The 27,052-nt window shown below is 40.0% G+C and overlaps 1 protein-coding gene across 4 annotated transcripts in view; it reads left to right on the forward strand.

Annotated features, from left to right (window-relative positions):
* Positions 1–27,052, forward strand: part of CSRNP3 (cysteine and serine rich nuclear protein 3) — a 160,272-nt gene that overhangs the window by 99,158 nt on the left and 34,062 nt on the right. For 2 of the 4 annotated variants that reach the window (XM_084642748.1, XM_084642751.1), the window contains one exon: positions 14,020–14,190. In XM_084642748.1, the coding sequence (XP_084498874.1) occupies positions 14,020–14,190 (171 nt within the window). Of the gene's footprint in view, positions 1–3,686; positions 3,915–5,733; positions 5,851–14,019; positions 14,191–27,052 lie in introns of those variants that run through there. The other 2 variants (XM_084642749.1, XM_084642750.1) reach the window with 2 other exon arrangements.

The raw sequence follows: 27,052 nt of genomic DNA on the forward strand, positions 1-27,052 counted from the left end.
AAAGGGACCCTGGCGGCTCTCGTCAGCGCTGCTGACCGGGCCGTTAAAGTTCCAGTCGGCGACGCGGCAGGTCTAAGGCAGGCTCCCTGCCTGCCCTGGTTCCGCATAGCTCCTGGTAAGTAGTGACATGTTTCTGCATGTGCGGCCAGGGAGGCTCCATGAGCTGCCCCCATCCCAAGCGCCGGCTCCACATCTCCCATTGGCTGGGAACCATGGCCAGTGGGAGCTATGCGGGTGGCTCCTGCAGGCCAGGGCAGCATGCAGATCCTCCCTGGCCACCCCTGCGCCTAGGGGCTGCAAGGACATGCTGGCTGCTTCTGGAAGCCACCTGAGGTAAGTGCTGCCTGGAGTGTGCACCCCCTCCTGCATCCCAATCTCCTGCCCCAGCCCGGAGCCCCCTCCTGCACCCAAACCCTTCATCCCTGGCCACACCTAAGAGCCCAAACCCCCTCCTGTGCCCCAAATCCCTGCCCCAGGTCGGAATCCCCTCCACGCACCCCAAACTCCTCCTCCCCTGCCCTACCCCAGAGCCCTCACCCCCAGCCAGAGCCCTCACCCCCCTGCACCACAACCCCCTCATCCCTGGCCCCCCCACCCCAGAGGCCGCACTCCACCTGGAGCCCTCATCCCCCCTACACCACACCCCTGCCCCATCCCTGAGCCCCCTCCCACACCACAAACTCCTGCTCCAGCCTGGTGAAAATGAGCGAGGGTGGGGGAGAGTGAGCGACAGAGGGAGGGGGGTGGAGTGAGCAAGGCGGGGCCTCAGAAGGGGTGGGGCAGGGGCGAGGCCTTGGGGCAGAGGGTGTGGCAAGGGTGTTTGGTTTTCTACAATCAGAAAGTTGGCAACCCTAACGAGCTTATGCTACCATTGAGTGACAAGGGATGCCAGGATGCCAAAGCCAATGCAGGTTCTGTATTCAGATAGCTCTAACCTCCTGTATGTATTTGGTGGCCCCACAATGCCTACTGTGGGGGCCCAGACTCCACTTCCCCAATGGAATGATCAAGAACCAAGAGGGGGCCTTCATGGAAGCTTTCTCCTTCCTAGCCCCGTCTCCAGAGCCATCCTTAGGCATACGCAGCTGCGTAGGGCACCCAAAAATTTGGGGCACCACCAGGACAGCAGGTAAGAGCGGGTCAGCATTCTGCATGAGGGAGAGAAGGTACGGGGGTCTCTGCGTGGAACTGTGACTCTCCACTGCCGGGCAGCTTGATATCCTTTGCTGCCTGCGCCCCCCTCCCCCCAGGCTGCAAGCCTGGGCTGCCACAGCGTCTGCTGTGTACAAAGCTCGGTATGTGTCAGCAATGGACGGGGGGTTCTTCTGGAGGTCCGCGGGCACCGGTTTAACAATACTGCGTAGGCCCCATAAATCCTAAGGACTGCCCTGCCCATCTCACATATTTTTACTGTAGGAGGGAGAGTTTTTAGCATCTTAATTGTAATTTAACCTTTTGAGAAATCCCAGCCTTGAGCATAAAGGGATAAAACATTTTTTTGGAACCTGACAAGAAGGGTTGACTGATGTTATGTATTTTGTGTGGTGTTAAGACAGCTTGCTGTTATTGTCTTTGCAGAACCAAATTTTTCTTGTGAAACTATTTAACTGTTTATGTTTCTTATTTATTTTTGCTCTAACCTCCTGTTAGTTTTTGTTTTTTTAATTTTCCATTTTGTGTAATGGTCCCCAGGAAATGTGACAATAACTTTCCTTTGTCTTGCTTTATTATTGTTTTTCTCCATCTGGTAAACCTTTTTATTTTTCTGTTTTCCTACTGCTGCAGCAGCAAAAATGTCTGCCTTTTGTTTATTTCTCTCTACACTAGCATCAAGACCTCATCAATTGTATTAGCAGGGGAAAAAATAGGCATAGCTGTAGCTAAACCAGTTGTTCGTTAGCAACCTGTCTAGTCTGCCTTCCTTTCTACTTATTAATGTATACAGCTATAGTGTTTCCTGCTTAAGAGCTCTTGAAGGGTCCTCAGCCATGAGCCATCTGCTCAGCCACTGTCTTTAGGTGGTGTGACCATATCAAAATGGTGGCTTTTAAAAAAAAATTGCTGACAATGGAATTCTGAGTTTAAAGAAAGTGTTTAGAATCTGGATGCGATTCATCACCAGTTTAATCTTTTAGTCATGAGTAAATTTGGGTCATATCCCAGAAAATCTTATCTTTCAAACTTTAATCAGTTTGATAGTAAAATTTCTGTATGTGGAAGCTTTTTATTAAACTAGATAGCCAGGTTATTTTATTTGCGTCTTTAAATATTATTCTGATTGAGATTTCATTATAACTCACAGAGACTGCCCCTTGATTGTATTACTTCAGGTGTGTGTTTGTCACAAGATGGGCCCGTTTCTGATGCCAGTGAAGTCAATGGGAGCTTCACCATTAGCTTCATTGACTTGAGTGGCGGGAGGATCAGATCCATGGTTCTCAGTGTTCATAGGTGCCAGTCCCGTTTCTACAGAAGTCCATCACAAAACTTCCATTGAGTTCATTAAGACCAGGATTGGGCCCTTAATAAGCAACAAACTGATAATTATGTATTCTAAAGAGGGAGTTGTTGAAAAGGATAACAAGTGGGTATTTTTCATTTGTAGATTGTTAATGAATAAACAGCATTCCTGTTTACTCAAAGTGCAATAAATAATTCTAGCATTAATTAACTACTTTCATAGAAAACCTTTACCTCTGCACTATAGATGTCATGATTAATTATTTATGAGTTACTAGTTTTCAGGGAAATAGAGAGGAATTCTATCATCACTTGCACTATGTTAAAATTTTAAATTATATAGAGTAAGAATATCTCATGCACTCTTTTCGAAGTAGAAATTAGGCTGTCTCAAAATGTTCTGAAATTAATCATCAGTAATAATAATGTTAAGAATAGTCATTAACCATGTATTCTTTTTTATGCTATGCTTTCATTATTTTTTAAAATGTAATTATCAGCCCCATGTAAAATGCCTTAGGTAAATGGCCAAGGAAGTTAACAAATACAAATACATTTATTTTATTTCTTTGTGTAATTATGTTTATAACTAAAATACAGTAACTGGATATCATCATAAAAAGTAAAATCTCCATGGTGGAGTACAATTTATCATTTAGATTTTCTGAAAACTTTACTTAAATCCTTACTCACCTGAGTAGTGCTATTTGAAATCATTCAGACTAGTTGCATGAGTAAGGGTTGCCGGATCAGGCCCTTGATTGGTGACATAAATTTGAATTATGATGTCTCTTTTGGGGGAAAATAATCATTCAGTAGCTCTGGTCTCCCTAAAGGGATAAATATTGGCAACCTAAGTATTTAATAAAGAGTTTTGACAAAATAACAATTAACAGGAATATTATCTCTTTTTAGAACATTAATAGAAATGTATGTTATATGAGGCATAACATAGTGCAAGATTAGCACCACAAAAATTATAATTCACTTGTAAAAATGCCTCTCAATTCCACCTTTTCTGTAATGGAAAAAAAGGTTGTGAGGGGATTTCCATAATTTTTGCTGCCTTAATGAGTTAAAGCAGCTTTATAATTTGTTATTCCTTCCTCATGGTAGACACCTCATCTGATAAAAATATCCATAGATAGTGAAATCAGTGGCATGCCTGGCTTTCTCAGACAAAACTCCCATGTGATCATATAGGCAGCCTCAGTGAGGCTGAAGCTGCTCAGCAAGCAGTAGGTAATGAGTCTTTGTGCAGAGTGAAGCTCTTGTCGCTGAACAATAAAGCATATGGTACCAGCAATAAAACACAGTGCTGGGAAATTTAAGAAGATTCTGTTGGAAGTAGGAAGACAGTGAATATGTCACATGTTATAAAATGATGATCAATCTATTTTGGTTCCTAATTAATAAAAAGAGTGCATGGATTGGAAAAACAACAATTTGAACAGGTTAGTTATTTTATAGATTATTAAAACGCTTCTGTGTTTTGAATTTAATCAGTGCTTTGGCTACTTTTGCTTTTTTTTTTTTAATACATTTTTTTTTGCATTTGGAAAGGTGTGGCTTGAGTGATTCAGATCATTTTGATACCTAGCTAAATAAATTGGTTAAGTACTGTAATCTGATTTGTTGTACAAATATTTTTACTACAACTCCACATCAGACTTCATTTATTCATGGAAAAACGGAATAGTCAGTAAAAATAAAACGAATGCTAAAATGGATCTGTTGCCAGTATAGAAATATAAAATATTAAATAGCAACATCCATTATTCTGATATGTCTTCAAGCTCAATATTTTCTTGATAGGAAATGTGTTGCATCACTGTTGTTTATTTTATTTTAAAATTGATTAATTTTGGAACATAAATAACAATGAACTTAGATTTTTCACAGTGTTTTTTCTGGAGTATCTTAAAAATGGTGCTTTTAGAAATAGAAGTGTATACATACACACATGAATGATTCATTATGAAACTGCATTCAACAAATTCTGATAGGGTTAACAAGATGGATTGTATTTTACTTTGTATTTTTCAAACAGGTATTAATTTCAGTTAGTTATTCATGTAGTTGATGTACTTTTTATTTTCAAAAACAGACCCAATGATCCTAATGGCCTATGATCACCTTAATACACAGTATAGATATAGTTTCTCTGCCACATTAGTGGTCTAGAGATTAGCCTTATTGAAACTTCTTTGTTTTTAAATGATTTTACAGTAGTGTTTTTCTCATTGCTCCAGCACTTTAAAAGGCACAAGATGCATATACTGGCAAATCTGAAAGAATTTGAATTGATAATTTTTAGAGAGCATTTCAGCAATAGAGAAGTTGAATGTTTGAATAGGGAGGATGCTGTCTATAGGAAGAGAAGGAATAGAAGCAGAAAATAAAACATTGAATCTCTTCCTAGAGCCAGATCAGCATTTTTACGTTCTTTGATATAATTTTAATGATTTAAACTGAAATATGTATTTCTAAAATAACATCTCAAATGGTTTAAAAATTTTAAATACTTTATATCCATGTATCCACAGTTTTGGCACAGTATTTGATTGTGATTTATACTTGGGAGGATTAGCAGTCATTTTATTGCTGATTATTAGTTATAGTAATGATCCGTAAATGTAAATCATTCTGTATATTGCGTCCTTACATTAATACAGTTTTACTATTGTATCTGTAGCTGATACTATTTCATATTGAGGCATCTGAATCAAGGTGAGTAGGCAGTAAACGCCTGAATTTCAAAATACCATATTGAAATAGATCCTTTTTAAAATAAAACATCTGGTGAGCTATATTTAAAAAAGCAGAGGGCAGTTGCCTAGAATTGCGTATCAGCCTTCTACTTGTATTTAAATGAAGCATTTGACTCTTCTGGTCACCTTGGAAACTAGCTGCTGCAGACTGATTTTGTTTTTTGGTGGGTGCTTAATATACTTGAATTAAAATATCTGCCTCCTAATAATCATGATAGGAGACATGCTTTTGACTTATCACTGTGTAGTGGCAATAGCCTTTTCTCTCCAGCATCCCCTCCCCACCCCCATCCCTACCCCACCCCCAGCTCTCCAGTGATTCAGGTATTCCGGCTGAACTGCAGCTCTACAATTTCTTACCCAGCATTCCCTTTTTGTTGCTGGCAGGCCTTCACCAGCCTTATGTAAATGAGACAAGCACAGTAGCTTTAACGGCAGAGGGGGGAGAAATGAGTTCAAAGGTCACCGGGCTGGTGGAAGGCTGTAACAGTTGACTGAAAAAAAATGTACTGGATACTGCAGCGGTCTGTAGCTGCTATAAAATGAAGCAGACTTTTTGTTTTCTGTGTTAAGAAGTTCTTACAGCTTTCCTGCAACAATTGTAGTACACTGTCTACAGGTATGGGTTGAAAGATTACATGTTCTGCATCATTTGCTTTGATTCATACATGAAGTTTTTTCAAAATTTTAATTGGTTTGCATTTGTTGCTTTGGTTTTGGAGTTGTAATTCTTCTGCTGTGCTGCTTTCAGGTGAAATACTCATACTTTGTTGTCTTAAATATATGCTGTTTTTCTCCTAATTTGAAAAACAAAGTTTAAAAATTTTAAATGTAATACACTCTAATTTGATTTAATGGTATTTAATCATGTATAAAATATTTCTTTACTTTTTGAACCTCTTGGGTGAGTGGGGGGAGGGAAAACCATTCCTTAACTGGATGTGCAGTTCTTTAATTATAAGACATATAAATCAAGGTGCCTGTGAATGGTTCTCATTTGGCAGGAATTTTTTAATACTTATTGTTTGTTTTTAAATTAGGGAAAAAATTCTAATTTCTTGGTATTTCTTTGAGAAATATAGAATTCCCTTGTATACATCATCATTATTATTGATAAAATTTAAGTGCAGATGCTGTGAAGTCATCAAAGAAATCATGATTTTCTTTTGCTTCATATAAAATCAGATTTTTTTTATTTAAACATTTCCTTAGACAAACATCTTAATTTTGGAAAGAGTTTTCTGTATGCTATGTATATTGCTTTTAATTATACAATATAGAGAGCAATGCCATTTTATTTATTGTTATACTGTCTACTTTATTAGTGAAACCCTTTTTAACTTTGAAAGACTGTTAGTGGTTTCCTGATAACCATTTATTTATTCTCTGGGAACAGACCTTGTTTTCATCTTAACATTTTAAACTTATCATGACTTTTTAATTTATCTTTGAGCTCTGATATGTTTGCTTTGATTAAAAACAGGTGAACTCTCATGGTTAATTTTGTGTGGTATGCTAACAGAACATTTAGGGCCAAATCCTGCTGTCGTGACTCAGTCAGCTTCAGCGGGATTCGGACAGAGTCTTTCTTGTCTTGTAAACTGTAGCCATGCAAGTAGTCCTTATTCAGTGGTCCCAGCCTAAGGTGGTTTTATGAGTAAGCACTGCAAGATCAGGATCTACTTATCTGAGTAAAGTGAGGAAAATTCTGCCTGAAACGTAACTTTTCATAAAATACCTAACTTAATTTTACTTAATATGTGCCACATCCTGTAAAGTGCTTATCAGTCTGGCCCTGACCCAGGAAAGTCATGTGTTTAAGTGCTTTCCTGGATCAGGACCAGAGTAATCAGCACCTTGCAGCATCAAAATATATGTACTATACATCATTTGGAATCCAATCCTGCAAGCATTCTCACTGGGATCTTCAAAGATGCTTTAGGAAGGCAGATGCCCGACTCCCATTAAATTTCAGTGGAAGTTGGGAACCTGAGTCCCTGAGGTGTCTTTGAAAATCCCAGCATCTACATTTGGAGCTCCTCTCAAAGCCAATTTGGAACCCATGCAGGATCAGGCCCTGACATTTCTTAGTCTTTTGTACTATATCTTACATTTCAAATAATCTTTGAGAGTAGTGCATATATTTTAATGAATAGAACTGAGTGAGAAAAAATGCTCTAAAGAACTGTCTCAAAATATATTGTGTATATTCAACCATCACTTTATATGAAGCATAATACTAATGAACAAATAGGAGTGTTGTCTGCCCTGATCACTGGCAATTTTATTGTACAAGATTGAAAGAATCTGTTGCACAAGAAGTAACAGAAAAAATAAAGTTTTTTCTAGCCATGTAATTCCCATATTGGTAATTACCATATTTGTGTAAAACAAACCTGATAGATTTTAAGATTAATGAGGTTAAGTACCTACAGTAAACATATACTCATATAAATTTAACTGCTTCCTCTAAAATTACAAGAGGAGCATCACTGTAGAACAGCATCCCCATAGTTCTAATGAAATCATAACATTTGGGTATGTGTCTCCTTTATATATATATATATGGAAACAGATGCAAAACAGTCTTCCTTTGGATACAATCTAAAAAAATATTGTTTTGTATGTTCTAATAGACTTGGTCTTTGATTCCTATTTTGGATGTTAGCTTAGAAAATGAAAGAACTTATTTCAGATTTTGTTCTGTTTTTGTTTTGTTCTGACTAGAGCTCACACAAGTGCCATGTTTTGCTGACAATTTCTGATAGTTTCCAAAACATCCTACATGAATAATTTGGGCCTAGTGAAAGATAGATAGTTTATTTATATTTTGAATGCTAGCTAGTAAGATTTTTTTAAAATCATGATAGAATACAATATTTTGTTCACCATAGTATAACATTAGTGTGAATACAGAGGTTTGATTCTAATCGCAATTACTGTTTACACTGTAATACCATTGACTTCAGTAGTTTTATTCATGATGTACACCAGTGTGCAAGAGGTCAGAATCTGGCCCAGAATGTCTTAGACTGGGTATTCATAAACCAAGAAAATAATCTAATCTAGTCCAGAAATGGCCTCCAGAAATTTGACCTGGTTTATTTAACAAAAGGATGAAACAACCATTGTTTAGAACTATCTATCTGATTTGGTCAGATAGATGGATTAATCAAAAATAATTTACAGTTTCTTGATTAATTCGGAGGCTACAGTTTCATGATTAATTCGGAGGCTAAAAGCCAAATTTTAAGGTACATCATAATTAAATTTTTCCATATTTTTAAATACACTTCGTTTGCAATAATATTTACTTGTCCCTACTTGTTGGAAGGCTCACCCCCTGAAAAATGGTCATGTTTTCCTTAACAAAGCAGTAAATGAATTTGCTATGTATGAAACTCTTCCTTGTTCTCAAAAGATACTTCTAATAACTGAACCTTGAAGTTTAAGCACTTATCTCTTTGAAGGAACAGATGGCAGATCATGCTGAAGTGAGACAGGTGTAATCTTTTGTGATATTAGTAAAGCTTTTTGAAAGATAAATTGTCTCGTTGTCCGTTAGCCGTCTATCTTTGTCATCAGTCTGAACTAGTTACAAAGTTGAGACAAATTGTGCCATCCTCTCAGCAAAATATCACAGAACACCAGAAAATCTATACAATTTTGTTTCTATTTGAACAGTCTTACTAACTGATCTTAGATTATTGTTATCTCACTTCTGCTATGTTACTCTTGGTTCTGAAGAATGGTTGAATATAGCTAGAAGACAAAAATGACCTATTTACAAGAATACACAAATAGCAAAAATGATTTGCCAGGTTAAGATGGATCCAGCAAAAATAATTTTATTTCTCCTGCTCCATCATATTTTAGGGTTCAACCCACAACCGCGAGAGATTGTATCACCACTTGTCCTGAGTGCCTTAAAATGCTCTGCTGCTGTAGCTCCTTGTCTGGATGCTCCCACCTAGCAGACACGCATACATTGTGTGTCTGTGTTGAGCAACCTAGATTTAGCAAATCTGACTCCAGCAGCCAGTTTGTTACACCACAGCTGCACTCTGGTCTCCACCAGCTTTGGTTATTACTAGCCAAGTGACACCAACACAGTCCTGAATTTCCCCAAACCATCTGTCCTGAAATGTCCAGCACTCTCCTGGAACATTTAAAGGAGTAATAAGGTCAATTGCTCCTTTAAGGAGACAAAAGCACAGCAGCTTGTTGTTTTTACTGGAAATAATAATCACTGCAAGTTAAACACAGCACTGGGTTGATTTAGAATAAAAGTAAAACAAGTGTACTTCATCAAAAAGAGATTTTAAGTGAGTTCAAGTATAAGGGGTAAAGTCAGAAATGGTTACAAACATATAAAAGTGAAAAACTTTCTAGTGCCTAAGACTTAACAAAACTACAGTATTGGGTCAAGGTAAGATTTTTACCACACCTCCTTCAACCAAGATGACTGACCCCTGCTGTGATCAGTATCTCCCATGAAGTCCAAAGTGCTTGGTTCCTTTGTCATCTTAGGTAAAAGATAACTTGCGGTTCTCTGCCCCAGCTTTATGGTCCAGTGAACTTTTGAAATGTATTCTCAAAGTCCAGTGGCACAGTTGTGAGGAAAGGTGCCTTGGAGTCTGATGGAGATGGTTCCATGCTGGGTTCTTCTCTGCTGTTGCTTTCTATAATGCAAACTGATTTGTCCCTGCAGCCTCCAATTTGCCATTGAATGTCCTCTTGACTGTGATTGCCAGTTTTCTGTGATTGCACCTGGATGAAGGCATCAACCTTTTCTTTGTCTGGAAAAAACCTGTTTACCTACTCCCCAAACTTGTCTGGTTCAAACACATAAGAATGGCCATACTGAGTCAGACCAATGGCCGGTGCCAGATGCTTCCATAGAAGTGAACAGAACAGGGCACTTTATTAGATGTTCCATCCCTTGTTGTCCAGTCCCGCTTCTAGAGGTACCCAGACCATAGCATTGCATCCCTGACCATCTTGACTAATAGTCATTGATAGATAAATTCATGGAGGATAGATCCAACTCTCTTTTGAATCCCGTTATACCTTTGGCCTTTACAGGCTCCCCTGGCAAGGAGTTCCGCAGGTTCACTTTGCTTTGTGTGAGGAAGTACTTCCTTATGTTAGTTTTAAACTTGCTGCCTATTAATTTCATGTGTTATGTGGAGGGGTAAACAACACTTCCTTATTCACTTTCTCCATACTATTCATGATTTTACAGACCTCTATCAGATTCCCCCTTAGTCTTCTCTTTTCCAAGCTGAACAGTCCCAGTCTTTGTAATCACTCCTCAAATGGAAGCTGTTCTATATTGGTTTTCCAATGATAACTTGCATGATGCTTATTAGATACAGATTATGACATAATTGAATTGGAGTACAATGAACTAGTCAGGCCAGTTGAAACTCGCTACTTGACGCCAGTGAACCTCTTGCCCTCTGGCACTTGGGATGCTCTTAGGGTCACACTTCCCCTAAAATAGCTGTATCATACTAATGAGAGCTATGATTAACATAACTTGTGAACAATTAAAAAAAAGAAAACTCTGGAAAATAGCCATTGATTTCTTACTCCAGGCTTGGATGTAATTCTTCCCTGCACCTCTTCCCTCCACTCTTACCCTCAAAAGAAAGCTGCAATTCCAGTGCCTCTGCTTCTCTCTTTCCTATCACTTAATACCGGTTTTACACAAGGAAACAGTACAAAAAGAAAAAGAGAGGCAACTAAACTTGGGTCAGCATAAAATTTGCGATGAAACATGCCCAAAATGTAAGTTAGAGGGCATCTATAAGGGAAATTTGGATGTACCCATCAAAAGATACTCAATTTGTTTAGCTAAGTTTCACAAATCATTTCATAAATCTTTTAACTAGGTTTTTTTACTTAATTTGGGGCTGGATTGTAGTCTCTTCCCACAAAAGGAGAAGCTAGGGAGTCAGTCTTCCTTACTGGCTGGTGTCAAGTAGGGAATGCTAGTTCCAGAGTATTGACTGTGGAAATCTGATGGAAAGCTATTGCTTCTTAAAGTACTACCCAATTGAAGCAGCAAGAACTTCCCACTAGGCTCCATTGCCTCTGCTGCCACACAACAAAGAGGGAGTTAGAAAGTGAGTTGTGTTATCAGGGGAAGAAAAGTAGCACAGAGGGGCCCCAGCCTCCATATTGCTTCCTAGTTCAGAATGGGACTGGGGCTGAATTTTTGAGCAGATCCACGGCACTGGGAGCCTGTACATACTAACCACGGTGTAACCTTAATTCTTGGAAACTCTGTGGGTTCTTGCTGGCCCAGCTTTGGGCTTCCCTGTGGGAGGAGATTATTCCTTTAATAGGAGAGGCAGTTTTCAAAGCTTAACATATCTTTTTTCGGTTCTGTGATTTTTAGACTATTATTTTAGATTAATTTTCTTTTTAGAAATAAATAGTGCATTTAAAAGAAAATGAAGATTCAAAAAAATCAGTTTTGATTGATTGCAAACATTTTTGGTTTCTTTAGCTGTAGGATAGCACTTCTTAGCAAATTTCATTTCTTTACAAGTAAAGAAAAATATAAATAATTACATTTTTTACTTTTCACATCCACAGAGAAATTTTAGTCATGGCAGACTTTCAAGGAACAGTTACTTGAAAGTCATGGTGAAAAGGAAAAAAGTCATGGATGATAATAAAAGAAAGTCAAAGCAGTAAACTTTGTCTTGTGCCAGTTTTTTAAAAAATCTTTTTCCCTTTATTAGTGCAAATGACAAAAACAGTGATACCATTTCCAGTGTGAGGTTTGACAGCTGAACTCTATAATCTCAAACTAACCCTCTGTATTTTCAAAATATTTTCTTGGGAGAGGGGGAGAATCTCATGACCCCTTGGGAAATTAAAGTTCTCACAGAAATTCCATTCATGTGCTCTTTTGTGTTGCGAGAATCATTGCAGAGCTCCTGCTGGTTATTAACTTCCAAATCAGCCCAGGGTTTAACTTTGTGGCTTTCAGTTAAGTTGATTCAACTGCTTATCATCACATTTCTTGTCATAGATCGTTCTTTGTAAAATCAAAATGAAACATGAAAATTACAGACTATCTAACATGCATGACAAAAGTTGAGCCCTTTAAAGGTAAAATTGACATGGGAATTTGAGAGAGAAAATAAAAAAAAAAAATGAACAAAATATCTAAAGAGAGACTTAAAAGTACAGCTTTTATAACTAGGAATGGCAGAATTTTATATTTCATAATTTCAACAAATAATATCAATATTATTTTTAAGCTTTTAATTTTATTTAAATTTGCATAGTTGCACAAAATTAAGCATTTTAAGCATTTTACATTTTTTTATTAATTTAAATTTTCTCAGTTGTGGGAAATTATGAGGGGGGGACAATAAATCAGACAATTATTTAATAACAGCAGAGATTAAGATTCAAAAAGTTATAACCATTAAAACACAAATTGTCAACATCACAAGTCAAAACATACAAAGTAAATATCCTTAAATCAACTCTGAACTTTGCAAGCAGCATTTTTCTTTCTTTGCCTGTCTATAAATTTCAGCTATTATCACTGGAAATATTTTTTCACTTGTGTATGTACAGTGAAATCAATGTGTACTGACATTTACCAATTAAAAAATCTACTCCTTCCAAGAGTACCCTATATACTTCCACAGTAATGCTTTTCACCATGGCATGGTGTAGATAATTAATTTTGTCCCAGCAGAGGCCTCTGAATAAGATGATGTTGGGCGGTCATAAGGCAGTTATAAATCAGCTAGCACAGTGGGGAATGGGTTAGCTGTTTAGTTTCTATTCATCCCTGGTGAAAACACCGTCTTTTAGGAATTGGGTGAATGCACACTTCTTATTCAAACTGAGCCTCCTCTGTAAGCCCTCTGAAAAGGTTTTCAGCGTTGAGTTTTAAAACAAAATGAAAAGGATTGTAAGACTTTTTTATTTTCGAGCTGCCAGCTCATTTGAGCTACAAATATAAGATTTTGCTCTTTATTGCAACAAGGAGGATCTCAACATTCACATCCAAGCAATTTGGGTCTACGGTACTTCTAAGTCAATCTCCTCTTGGTCGCTAACTTTGCACATGCACATCAGGCAAATACTCCTGTTTGTACATGTAGTTGCATGTCAAATTGGGAACTTTACTCTCCTTTCTATACAGTACCTTGTCTGGCAGTCATGGGATATTAAAACAGATGCATACACTACATCTTACCCCTGAAACCTGAGGGTCATCTCATTAATCTGTGAGTCCCTTAGCCCTAGGCTAGTGGCATCTCCCTCTAGAGCCTGTCAAGGCCACTCATTCAGTCAGCCTGAGGAATTCTGAAGAGAAACTCAAGGCCCAATCCTAAAATGTTCTAAAATCAGTGGAAGTTTAGGGTGCTCAACACCTGAGGATCAGGCCCTTAATGAGATGCTTTTGCATTTCTGTGTCTCTTTTGGCCTGAAAACAGCCTGTTTTCAAATTAGATTTTAGTGCTTTCCACAAAGGGGGTAACTGTTGTAACAAAAGATACCTCTCATCATGAAAATAAATCTGTTATACCCCTTCTTCATGGATAGCAAATTACTACTGGGTTTGGTGTTGTATTTCTGTTTACTTTCCTATAATGTATACAATACATCCCAATAAACAGTCATTCAGAAACAAAAGTGATAGTCTATTTTGTATATAAAAATCCCCATAAAAATTACATTGTAGACCTTGATTGCATGGTCAGTGGTCAAATTTTTCAGTGCTTCATTGCTCTTGTTCCTGTTACAGGTACATGTGACAGCGTTGCAGCTATGAGTGGAATTTTAAAGAGGAAATTTGAAGAAGTTGACGGCTCCTCACCCTGCTCCTCTGTGCGGGAATCTGATGATGACATTTCTAGCAGTGAAAGTGCTGACAGTAGTGATAGTGTCAATCCATCCACTTCTAATCATTTTACCCGTAAGTACTAAAGTTGTATATAAGCCACATTGTTTTTCTCTATAAGAGAAATCATAATACATGGCTTAATAATAATTCCTAGAACTTATACAGCGCTCTTCAGTAGATCTGAAAGCACTTTACAAAGGAGGCCAGTTTCATTATTCCTGTTTTACAGATGGGAAAGCTTAGGCATAGAGAGAGGCAGTGACTTGCCCAAGGTCACTGTGATGGTCCCTGGTTTACAGTCACCCAGCAGGCTCAGGCATTTTGTCTTCATATTTTTAATTCACTTTAATATCTGTACAAATTCTTTATTAGTCTGATATATTTTGACTAATATAGGAACATAAGACATAGGAAGGAACTTTCCAGGTCATTGAGTCCAGTACCCTGCTACTGCAGGCAAACGTTATACACTGCAAGCCCTTTAAAACATGCCATTTGGCTTAGATAGCTACATATTAGTAGTCAGATACACTGAAATACTGCAAATTCTGAGGTTATCTTACAGCTGGTATAGGGAAGTACAAAGGGATCGTTTTGCAAGATACTGCAGGTAACCTTATCTATTTGTCTTGGATAAAATTGGCAAGTTTTTAAGCGCCACATTCTATGCAGCCAGTATCATGAAATATAGTGCTTAGTATCATCTGCTTTGGTGTACTATATATAATAATACTTTCTTTTTAAATCAGAATGGTCACACTATAAATGACTTACTGAAATATGCTGCAGATCAGACAGTGATCCTGGCAGCCACTGGTCACAACAGTAGTTTGCCTGCTCCAAATAGGAATTTTCTTCTATGTAGTGAACAAATATTTTGTGGAGATAAGTATTTGCTTCAAGGTTAGCAAAAATGGGCAGATTATGGGATTAGAATATCTGATGAGAATGAATTTGTATTTGGCAGTGGAGTGTTGGTTGTATTGAGGTAGTTTTTTTTTAATACTGAGTTGAATATTTTAAACAGTCTAGGGCCAGGTTCTGCAACTCTTTGCACAAATAGTCCCACTGAAGAAGTCAATTGCTTAATTTTTAATTGGTTCATTTAACTGAACTGGAGATATCTGCATGAGAAACAGTCGCAACTCCTGATTTATTCAGGTTTTGACAGGTTTCAGAGTAACAGCCGTGTTAGTCTGTATTCGCAAAAAGAAAAGGAGTACTTGTGGCACCTTAGAGACTAACCAATTTATTTGAGCATAAGCTTTCGTGAGCTACAGCTCACTTCATCGGATGCATACCGTGGAAACTGCAGCAGACTTTATATACACACAGAGAATATGAAACAATACCTCCTCCCACCCCACTGTCCTGCTGGTAATAGCTTATCTAAAGTGATCACTCTCCTTACAACTTGATTATCATACACTCCTTTTCTTTATTCAGGTTTTGTACATTATTCCCCTTTAGTTTATACACAAAAAGTGCATGAAATTCTAAATTTACACAGATCCTAAACCAGTACATTGAAACTTGAGTTCAGTGTGTTCACTTCTTCCTCTTGTACAATATAACCCATAACCATTTCAGAATATGGGAATTAAATTACTGTGTGATTTAGAGACGGCATTCCTAGATCTCATGAAATCTTTATGCTAATTAATTAGTGGGAAAAACTACCTTACAAATTACTGAGATTTTTTAAGTGCAGACATATTATTTTATCCTGCTAAAGGCTATCCATAATTTATCGATTTGCCTTATATGCAGAAATTAACTACATTGTATATATTGTATCCTAGCTTTTTCAAGGAAACAACTCCATTGTGTCTTGATCATATGATGTGAAACACCTTTCTACAGAAACATATCTGTCTTTTAAGGAAAATATAGGTTATACATTCCTTTATCATATGGAAGAAATTACATACGTAAAATGAAAAAAATCCCAGTCATCGTGTCATTATGTCCTATCTATGATTATGTCTGTTGAGTGAAATGGATTACTATGACTTGGTTAAATATAATCATTCACCGAACTGGTGAAAAGCATTTTGTGTAACTAATGTGAAGAAAAAGGGGGCGGGGGGGGCGTGCGCGCATGCGCACACACGTGCAGACATACAATTTAAACACATTTTTAAGAGAGAAAATTTTGTGGGTTTTGACTTTGTGATAGCTATTGCAGCCCTGAATTATAATTCAGATGTTCTGATGTTGTTTTTTGATGGCAATACTCATGTTGGCAGATTTTCATTCATGCTGGCAGGTGACAAAGATGTGCAAGTGTTTTTGTGCTGAAACTGCTTATTTTCTCCTTTCCTTCATGCTTTTTACTTCTGCTGATGTCCATCACTCATCTCATGTGAACATGTGTTCAGCTGGCTAAATTAGACTTAGGAAAGGTATCCTGTTAACTCTGGTCACATATTTTCACTTCCAGCCACTCTGCTCATTAGAAATATAGACACCTTTGTTATATTTAGGTTCCTTGGAACGCTGGTGAGCTCTTACATCAACAATATACTTCAGTTGTCCAGCAGTTCACTGAAAGGAAATAGTATACCTTATTTTAACAATATATATATTTGGTTATATTTCAATAAAAAAAGTGGTTGAGTGATGGAGTGAACTGTCCAGTGTGGATGATTTTAACCTACTAATAAATCTCATTACCACTACAGGGTCAGAAGTGGTTAGTTACATTACCTTTTTCCTACCAATTGTCTCACAAAGGGCAGGAAAAATAGTGGGCAAAATGTCTTCTTTATTTATCTTGTTTTCCAATTAATTTAATGTTAATTTTAGCACAAGGATACTACAGCCTTTTGACCTCTTAAACACAAGAAGATACTAAATGTTTAATATGCTACTTAGAACAATAAAACCCCATAAACCTCATTACTCTATATCAGTGGTTCCAAAACTGGGGTTCGCGAAATGTTACAGGAGGTTCTCGGGAAAAAATTCCCTAATGGCGACAGAGCTTTCCCTAGGGACCCCAGGCAGCACGGGGCCAGCAGCCCAGAGCCCCTGGACTTCCAAGAGCTAAGCAGATCAAAGCAAGCATATCTATCACACTGAGGAGATTTGAACTTCAAGACTCCTTATAAGAAATGGAAAGGGAGGTGGATATTTTTTGCTCTTTTTAAAATTAAACAGGCAGCTAGTATTGTTTTTAAAATTATTATGAAGAACAAGTTACAAGCTTTGTTGTAATGTGCGTTGTTTGCCTGGACTGCTCAAGACCTGAATGCTTGTGTAGGAGGAACTCTTTGAGTTGGTTTCTTAAATACCTTCATGCTGTTTCACATCTGATACTCCTTGATGAAACATAGGAGCCTTGTCTTATAACAGGCTTATTCAAAGTAATACAAGCTACAAAAGTGAGATCTTGGAAGAGTGTTGCTGTTTTCATAATGTAATAAAAATACTGTAATGATAAATGATAATTCATAATAAATAGTGTGTAATAAGCATGTCATAAAAACAAGTTGTATATTTCCAAGATCACTGCTTTTATAATTATACTCAGGTAAATGAGAAAATCCATGGAAATATTCATTTTTAGGAAGGGGTTCGCAAGACTTGACATTTTAGTGAAAGGTTTCATAGGTTGTTAAAGTTTGGGAACCACTGCTCTATACCTATTTATAAATTTAATTAAATCAGACATTTTAGTCAACTAAAAATAGCAAGATATTAAGTAAAAATGTTAAAAGTGGTATCTTTTGAGTATTAATATCCCCTACAACTTTTGGACATGGTACTGTGAAACCCCCTTCTTATGTAAGTAGTCTTCACACAGGAGTCAAATGATTCCATTGTGAGCTTCAAGCAGATAAGCTGTTAAACCTTCTACTTTTATCTTTTACTAACCCCAGGTCTGTATTAAATACAGTTTTGTGGTTGCTTTTAATTTTCCCACTGTATCCAACTGATGGAACATAAAACTCCTCTCAAATGTAACCTTCAGAAAATACCTGCCAGTCAGCAAGAACCCATTTGCTTGGTCAAAATTAACAGTAATAACCAGATACCTTTGTAATTTACTGAGGCATCCCAAAACTTCTGTTTCTTACTGTAGTTTTTTAAAAGCTATGACAGTTTCTCTGTTTTACAACAGAAACTGTTGGTATAATTCTACAGTTTTGCACAGCTTTTCTGTAAACTAAACTGATATAAGACATTCCTAAAATAAGAGTTTCCACACACAGATTTGTGCCAGAATAACAGAAAGTGTGAATCACAAACTGTGACACAGTAGTCAGCTCCTTAAGCATAGTGGTGCCTAAAGGTTGCGTGGTGTGGCCATTTTGGGTTTTGAAATGTCTGACCTACAGAGTTGGCAATAGGCATAAGCAGACTAAACAATTGCTTAGGGCCCCAAGCAGCTTGGGCGGGGGGGGGGGGGGGCACTATTAATTGTTAGTATGTGTTGGGGGGGGATATTCCTGATTAGGGCCCCCGGTCGCTAGCACTGGCACTGATGACAAACAAGGACCTAGGAGATATTGGTAGAAAGGAAGCAGTCCTGGGAATAAATGGTGTTTTGGAAAAAGTCCCATCACTGTTTCTTTAAGGACTCCAGACCTAGAGCCTTGCAGAGTGGGTGGGACAAGACTTCGCTCTCTCCCCTGACCAATGGAGATACGCTGTCTCCCCTTCCTTAAAGCTCATATGCTGCCTTCTCCCTCATAGCAGGACAGACACCAGCAAAGGAAAGTTTGTATGCTGAACCCTCAGAGCCCAGGGACTGATTGGGGAAAGGAGACAGCTGAAGGAGAAGCTAGTTAAGGCCCTATAGTTGGCCTAAACTGCAACCCAGCTCCAAGGAAGAGAGCTGGAGAGTCCTGTGTTAAGGGGAGAGACTATTGAAAGTACAGGCCAGCTCCAAGGACGAGAGATGCAAGAGCATTGTCTTCAGGCATTGCTTTTCTGAATTTGGTCAACAGCAGTACAATATTACTGACCATATCAAGGACCAGATTCTTAGCTGGTATAAGTCAATATAGTTCCACTGAAGTAAAGGGGATGACTATACCAATTTACCCCCAGACTTGCTTTTTGCCCATTCTCAACCAAGCAGGATTCAAGCACAGCTTAGGGTTAGGGCTTAAGGCAATATTGGTAGTATTTCACTGATATGCATATATTACATTTAGGGTACAATGTTGATAAGCTAAAATGCAATAGTTACTATGACATAAGACATTATTTCTGAGTAGCCACATAGGAGAATATTGAAGTGACATGGTAACTTTCTCTACTGGTAATATCTTGATGACTATGTACCTGTAAGCTGATTTGTGTTACCACCGCATCTACTTTAGTGTATGTATGATTCATCATAGACTGGGTTTGAAACAATCTATTTACATCAGATAGTCACCAAAACAGAAAATAGCAATTTGATTCCGAGTGCACCAGTTTATAAGACAGATTGTCACTAGTGTTCCTTATTTCTGAATATATTAAATTGCAGACTTAGAAATAGAAACTTGAAAGTTTTAACACAAGTGCATAACATTAAATCTTGATTGTTTTTGAAATACTGTTCTAAATATTGTTCTTTAGCTTCAAGAACAATGTTTTTAAATATAGGCATTGGAAAACTACAGCTTTTAGTTAGTGAGTAACAGCAGATCTCAGAAATATTTGGCCAGAGCTACTGGTAATATGGAAATATGAAAAGTAAGTTGAATGTACATGCTTTAATTTTACCTTTACAAACAGTGCCCTGAGTTCATATGGTAAGGGTCTAAATTCAAAAAAACATATGTACTGTATCTTCAAAACAGCTTTCTGCAATATTTTGAATAAGCACGTATTTGACAAGCTTCATTACCTTCCAGGTTAGGTTAGAATCAACACAGCTTGGAGACCCCAGAAGGAGGTGCTGGTATTGTATGCTTGTACATAGTCAGAAAGTGGCATATGTTCAATTTCTAGAATTCTGGTATATGTTTTACTATATACCATATATTTATACAGCTATAGGTACAGTATATTTGTAGTGGTTTAACTTAACTTTTTTTCTAGCACTTAAAAATAAACATAAACAAACCTTTTCCTGTCTTGCTATTTAAAAGTGATTTACATTTTAGATAGTTACTCTGTGCTTAAAAACATTTGATTAATTTAAATATGCCAGTAAAATTGCTAGTTTTAGAAAAAGCCAAGATACTCTTTTCCAAAATTTTGTATTTCAGTGAGAAATTAATTTCCTATATTTTATCACTTCTACAGTTTCTAGGAAGAACCTTTATGCACTTTGGTTCAAGAAAGAAAATATGTTAATTGGGACAATTGATGAAACAGGTTATATGCATGTAGAAAAATTTTTCATTTTAGTCAGCTGCTTGTGTCCTTGATATTCCTACTTTGACTTCCCTACACTCAGTAAATTTCCACTGGTGGTCATCCAGTCACCTTTGGTTGTCTTAATTAGATTGTAAACTTTCCGGAGCTGGGAACATTTCTCTTTTTGTGCATTTTAAAATACGGTGTAAATTTACAATGCTATATAAATTATTTAAATATGAAAACACTATATTATGGGCTTTAGATTGTGGTTAAAAAAAAGCAATTTATTTTTATTGTAATGTCTGGCCCTTTCTCTCTTGTCACTCCTGCATATTTATTGCTTTTACATTTTCCATGGTCATATAGGTATATAGTTAAGTTTTATATAAGAGATTAATTTCCATGTTTACTTTCGCTGCTTAGTACAATGTCATCCCTAATGTACATCATACAGCCTTTCTGCCTATTAGGAGATTACCTGGGTGAGGCAATGGGGGGAGTTGACATAGAGCCAGCATAACTGCCTAACACCAAGGAGAAGCCACTGCTGCTTCAGCAAGGGCTTTGAATAGGAGCCTCATCTAGTTATTAATCCAGACAACAGGGGGACCTTTTCCCCCATGGAAAGCAGTTATAAACCCCAGGCACTTTGAGTACATTTGGTTGTTGCATTTCAAATAAGCTTGTACGCTAAAGTAGGAGAATAAAATCCAGCACTGTATAAACTGGAGTGTTTGGTCTCTCTAACCCAGTCTGACTTATTTCACTTGACTCACCACTAATGTAGATGTTTTACATGTACAACTGATACATTAAAACCTTCCAGTAAAATTAAATGATGGTTAGTTGGTAGCTATATCCAAGCGTGTATAGTAACAGAGTGAAGTCTCTTTAAAATATACATTAAAAATATATTTCCCTCATTCTCTTAACCCATCCATCGACACAAAGAAATAATGGAATATTGCACCAGAGGGTTGTATGAAACTCATTTGAACTAGGACGTACACTGAAAATAGCATGGGCACATCATATGTCAGCCAGTTGCACTGCCTCTGTCACACTTGCGCATTTCCTCTTCTCTGATCCCACGGAAGCCTTTTCCTTCCTTGATTTTTTTTTTTTAAATATTCAGTTGCTACTCATTTTTCTGTCATTTCTTGATACCTTACACCGTTTCCTTTCCTCTTCTTCTGTTGGATCTTTGATCATCCTCCTGCGTGCCCTTTGTCTAGCGCTCCCACCCCCGATGAAGTTTGATTTTTAGATACAAATTGTCTTTCAAAGACCAGCAGTTTGGGGATTGTGGAGCACCTTGATGGCTTACAGTCAGCAGGCCCTGCTATATACTATTTCTATTACGGTAGCACTTAGAGACCCCAAGTGGAGATCTGGACCCCAATTCTGAAACTTGTCTTCTTTTTCTAATTAATCCCATGAGTTCTGAATAGTAGAGAAAACCTTATGGACTAATTCTCTTGCTCCTCTGAGGGTATGTCTACACTATGAAATTAGGTCGAATTTATAGAAGTCGGTTTTTTAGAAATCGGTTTTATATATTCGAGTGTGTGTGTCCCCACAGAAAATGCTCTAAGTGCATTAACTCGGCGGAGCGCTTCCACAGTACCGAGGCAAGTGTCGACTTCCGGAGCGTTGCACTGTGGTTAGCTATCCCACAGTTCCCGCAGTCTCCGCTGCCCATTGGAATTCTGGGTTGAGATCCCAATGCCTGATGGGGCTAAAACATTGTCGCGGGTGGTTCTGGGTACATATCGTCAGGCCCCCGTTCCCTCCCTCCCCCCGTGAAAGCAAGGGCAGACAATCATTTCGCGCCTTTTTTCCTGAGTTACCTGTGCAGACGCCATACCACGGCAAGCATGGAGCCCGCTCAGGTAACCGTCACCCTATGTCTCCTGGGTGCTGGCAGATGCGGTACGGCATTGCTACACAGTAGCAGCAACCCCTTGCCTTGTGGCAGCAGACGGAACAGTACGACTGGTAGCCGTCATCATCATGTCTGAGGTGCTCCTGGTCGCCTCTGTGAGGTCGATCAGGAGCGCCTGGGCAGACATGGGCACAGGGACTAAATTTGGAGTGACTTGAGCAGGTCATTCTCTTTAGTCCTGCAGTCAGTCCTATTGAACCGTCTTATGGTGAGCGGGCAGGCGATACGGACTGCTAGCAGTCGTACTGTACCATCTTCTGCCGAGCAGCCATGAGATGTGGATGGCATGCAGTCCTTCTGCACCGTCTGCTGCCAGCCAAAGATGTAAAAGATAGATGGAGTGGGTCAGAACAAGAAATAGACCAGATTTGTTTTGTACTCATTTGCCCCCTCCCCTGTCTAGATCACACTGCACTCACTCACAGAGAAGGTGCAGCGAGGTAAATCTAGCCATGTATCAATCAGAGGCCAGGCTAACCTCCTTGTTCCAGTAACAACGATAACTTAGGTGCACCATTTCTTATTGGAACCCTCCGTGCAGTCCTGCCTGAAATACTCCTTGATGTACAGGCACACCCTTTGTTGATTTTAGCTCCCTGAAGCCAACCCTGTAAGCCGTGTCGTCAGTCGCCCCTCCCTCCGTCAGAGCAACGGCAGACAATCGTTCCGCGCCTTTTTTCTGTGCGGACACCATACCAAGGCAAGCATGGAGGCCGCTCAGCTCACTTTGGCAATTAGGAGCACATTAACCACCACACGCATTATCCAGCAGTATATGCAGCACCAGAACATGGCAACGCGATACCGGGCGAGGAGGCGACGTCAGCGCGGTCCCGTGAGTGATCAGGACATGGACACAGATTTCTCTGAAAGCATGGGCCCTGACAATGCATGCATCATGGTGCTAATGGGGCAGGTTCATGCTGTGGAACGCCGATTCTGGGCTCGGGAAACAAGCACAGACTGGTGGGACCGCATAGTGTTGCAGGTCTGGGACGATTCCCAGTGGCTGCGAAACTTTCGCATGCGTAGGGGCACTTTCATGGAACTTTGTGACTTGCTTTCCCCTGCCCTGAAGCGCATGAATACCAAGATGAGAGCAGCCCTCACAGTTGAGAAGCGAGTGGCGATAGCCCTGTGGAAGCTTGCAACGCCAGACAGCTACCGGTCAGTTGGGAATCAATTTGGATTGGGCAAATCTACTGTGGGGGCTGCTGTGATGCAAGTAGCTCACGCAATCAAAGATCTGCTGATATCAAGGGTAGTGACTCTGGGAAATGTGCAGGTCATAGTGGATGGCTTTGCTGCAATGGGATTCCCTAACTGTGGTGGGGCTATAGACGGAACCCATATCCCTATCTTGGCACCGGAGCACCAAGCCGCCGAGTACATAAACCGCAAGGGGTACTTTTCGATAGTGCTGCAAGCTCTGGTGGATCACAAGGGACGTTTCACCAACATCAACGTGGGATGGCCGGGAAAGGTGCATGATGCTCGCATCTTCAGGAACTCTGGTCTGTTTCAAAAGCTGCAGGAAGGGACTTTATTCCCAGACCAGAAAATAACTGTTGGGGATGTTGAAATGCCTATATGTATCCTTGGGGACCCAGCCTACCCCTTAATGCCATGGCTCATGAAGCCGTACACAGGCAGCCTGGACAGTAGTCAGGAGCTGTTCAACTACAGGCTGAGCAAGTGCAGAATGGTGGTAGAATGTGCATTTGGACGTTTAAAGGCGCGCTGGCGCAGTTTACTGACTCACTTAGACCTCAGCGAAACCAATATTCCCACTGTTATTACTGCTTGCTGTGTGCTCCACAATATCTGTGAGAGTAAGGGGGAGACGTTTATGGCAGGGTGGGAGGTTGAGGCAAATCGCCTAGCTGCTGGTTACACGCAGCCAGACACCAGGGCGGTTAGAAGAGCACAGGAGGGTGCGGTACGCATCAGAGAAGCTTTGAAAACCAGTTTCATGACTGGCCAGGCTACGGTGTGAAAGTTCTGTTTGTTTCTCCTTGATGAAACCCCCCGCCCCTTGGTTCACTCTACTTCCCTGTAAGCTAACCACCCTCCCCTCCTCCCTTTAATCATTGCTTGCAGAGGCAATAAAGTCATTGCTGCTTCACAGTCATGCATTCGTTATTCATTCATCACACAAATAGGGAGATGACTACCAAGGTAGCCCAGGAGGGGTGGTGGAGGAGGGAAGGAAAATGCCACACAGCACTTTAAGCACAGCACTTTAAAAGTTTACAACTTTAAAATTTATTGAATGACAGCCTTCTTTTTTTTGGGCAATCCTCTGTGGTGGAGTGGCTGGTTGGCCGGAGGCCCCCACACCGCGTTCTTGGGCGTCTGGGTGTGGAGGCTATGGAACTTGGGGAGGAAGGTGGTTGGTTACAGAGGGGCAGCAGTGGCAGTCTGTGCTCCAGCTGCCTTTGCTGCAGCTCAACCATACACTGGAGCATACTGGTTTGGTCCTGCAGCAGCCTCAGCATTGAATCCTACCTCCTCTCATCACGCTGCCGCCACATTTGAGCTTCAGCCCTGTCTTCAGCCCGCCACTTACTCTCTTCAGCCCGCCACTTACTCTCTTCAGCCCTCCACCTCTCCTCCCGGTCATTTTGTGCTTTCCTGCACTCTGACATTATTTGCCTCCACGCATTCGTCTGTGCTCTGTCAGTGTGGGAGGACAGCATGAGCTCGGAGAACATTTCATCGCGAGTGCGTTTTTTTTTCTTTCTAAGCTTCACTAGCCTCTGGGAAGGAGAAGATCCTGTGATCATTGAAACACATGCAGCTGGTGGAGAAAAAAAGGGACAGCGGTATTTAAAAAGACACATTTTATAAAACAGTCGCTACACTCTTTCAGGGTAAACCTTGCTGTTAACATTACATACATAGCACATGTGCTTTCGTTACAAGGTCGCATTTTGCCTCCTCCCACCGCGTGACTACCCCCTCAACCTTCCCCCCTCCCTGTGGCTAACAGCGGGGAACATTTCTGTTTAGCCACAGGCAAACAGCCCAGCAGGAATGGGCTCCTCTGAGTGTCCCCTGAAGAAAAGCACTCTGTTTCAACCAGGTGACCATGAATTATATCTCACTCTCCTGAGGATAACACAGAGAGATAAAGAACGGATTTTGGTTGAATGCCAGCAAACATACACTGCAATGCTTTGTTCTACAGTGATTCCCGAGTACGTGTTACTGGTCTGGAGTGGTAAAGTGTCCTACCATGAAGGACGAAATAAGGCTGCCCTCCCCAGAAACCTTTTGCAAAGGCTTTAGGACTACATCTAGGAGAACCGCAAATGCCAGGGCAAAATAATCCTTTCACATGCTTGCTTTTAAACCATGTATAGCATTTTAAAAGGTACACTCACCAGAGGTCCCTTCTCCGCCTGCTGGGTCCAGGAGGCAGCCTTGGGTGGGTTCGGGGGGTACTGGCTCCAGGTCTAGGGTGAGAAACAGTTCCTGGCTGTCGGGAAAACCGGTTTCTCCGCTTGCTTGCTGTGAGCTATCTACAACCTCCTCCTCATCATCATCTTCTTCGTCCCCAAAACCTACTTCCGTATTGCCTCCATCTCCATTGAAGGAGTCAAACAACACGGCTGGGGTAGTGGTGGCTGAACCCCCTAAAATGGCATGCAGCTCATCATAGAAGCAGCATGTTTGGGGCTCTGACCCAGAGCGGCCGTTCGCCTCTCTGGTTTTCTGGTAGGCTTGCCTCAGCTCCTTCAGTTTCACGCGGCACTGCTTCGGGTCCCTGTTATGGCCTCTGTCCTTCATGCCCTGGGAGATTTTCACAAAGGTTTTGGCATTTCGAAAACTGGAACGGAGTTCTGATAGCACGGATTCCTCTCCCCATACAGCGATCAGATCCCGTACCTCCCGTTCGGTCCATGCTGGAGCTCTTTTGCGATTCTGGGACTCCATCATGGTCACCTGTGCTGATGAGCTCTGCATGGTCACCTGCAGCTTGCCACGCTGGCCAAACAGGAAATGAGATTCAAAAGTTCGCGGTTCTTTTCCTGTCTACCTGGCCAGTGCATCTGAGTTGAGAGTGCTGTCCAGAGCGGTCAGAATGGAGCACTGGGATAGCTCCCGGAGGCCAATACCATCGAATTGTGTCCACAGTACCCCAAATTCGAGCCGGCAACGTCGATTTAAGCGCTAATCCACTTGTCAGGGGTGGAGTAAGGAAATCGATTTTAAGAGCCCTTTAAGTCGAAATAAAGGGCTTCATTGTGTGGACGGGTGCAGGTTTAAATCGATTTAACGCTGCTAAATTCGACCTAAAGTCCTAGTGTAGACCAGGGCTGAGTTAGAACTGGAGTAGATTAGAAGGAGGTAATTTTTGAATCAATAATGGAACTACAGCATATTGGCAAGCAGGCAATGTGTATACCTATGCAGGGTAGCTAATGTATCTCAGTGGCCCTTAAAGTACATATTGGATCAGATTCACCACCATATTCCAGCTGCTCTGCTCCACTAGCTATAAACTTAGTTTAACTGGCCAGTGCCAAGGATGCAGAGCGCCAGTTAAACTAGGTTTATGGCTGCTCTGCATCACTGGAGTGGTGCAAAGCAACCAGAGCATAGCAGTGAATCTTGAACTATTATGCCTACAGGTGAAATTCTCTAGTGTGGTGCCAAGGAGCTTCAGCTGGCTTTAGT

Source organism: Lepidochelys olivacea (assembly GCF_965140295.1).
Source record: "Lepidochelys olivacea isolate rLepOli2 genome assembly, chromosome: 11".
In the NCBI taxonomy this organism is placed as follows: domain Eukaryota; kingdom Metazoa; phylum Chordata; order Testudines; family Cheloniidae; genus Lepidochelys; species Lepidochelys olivacea.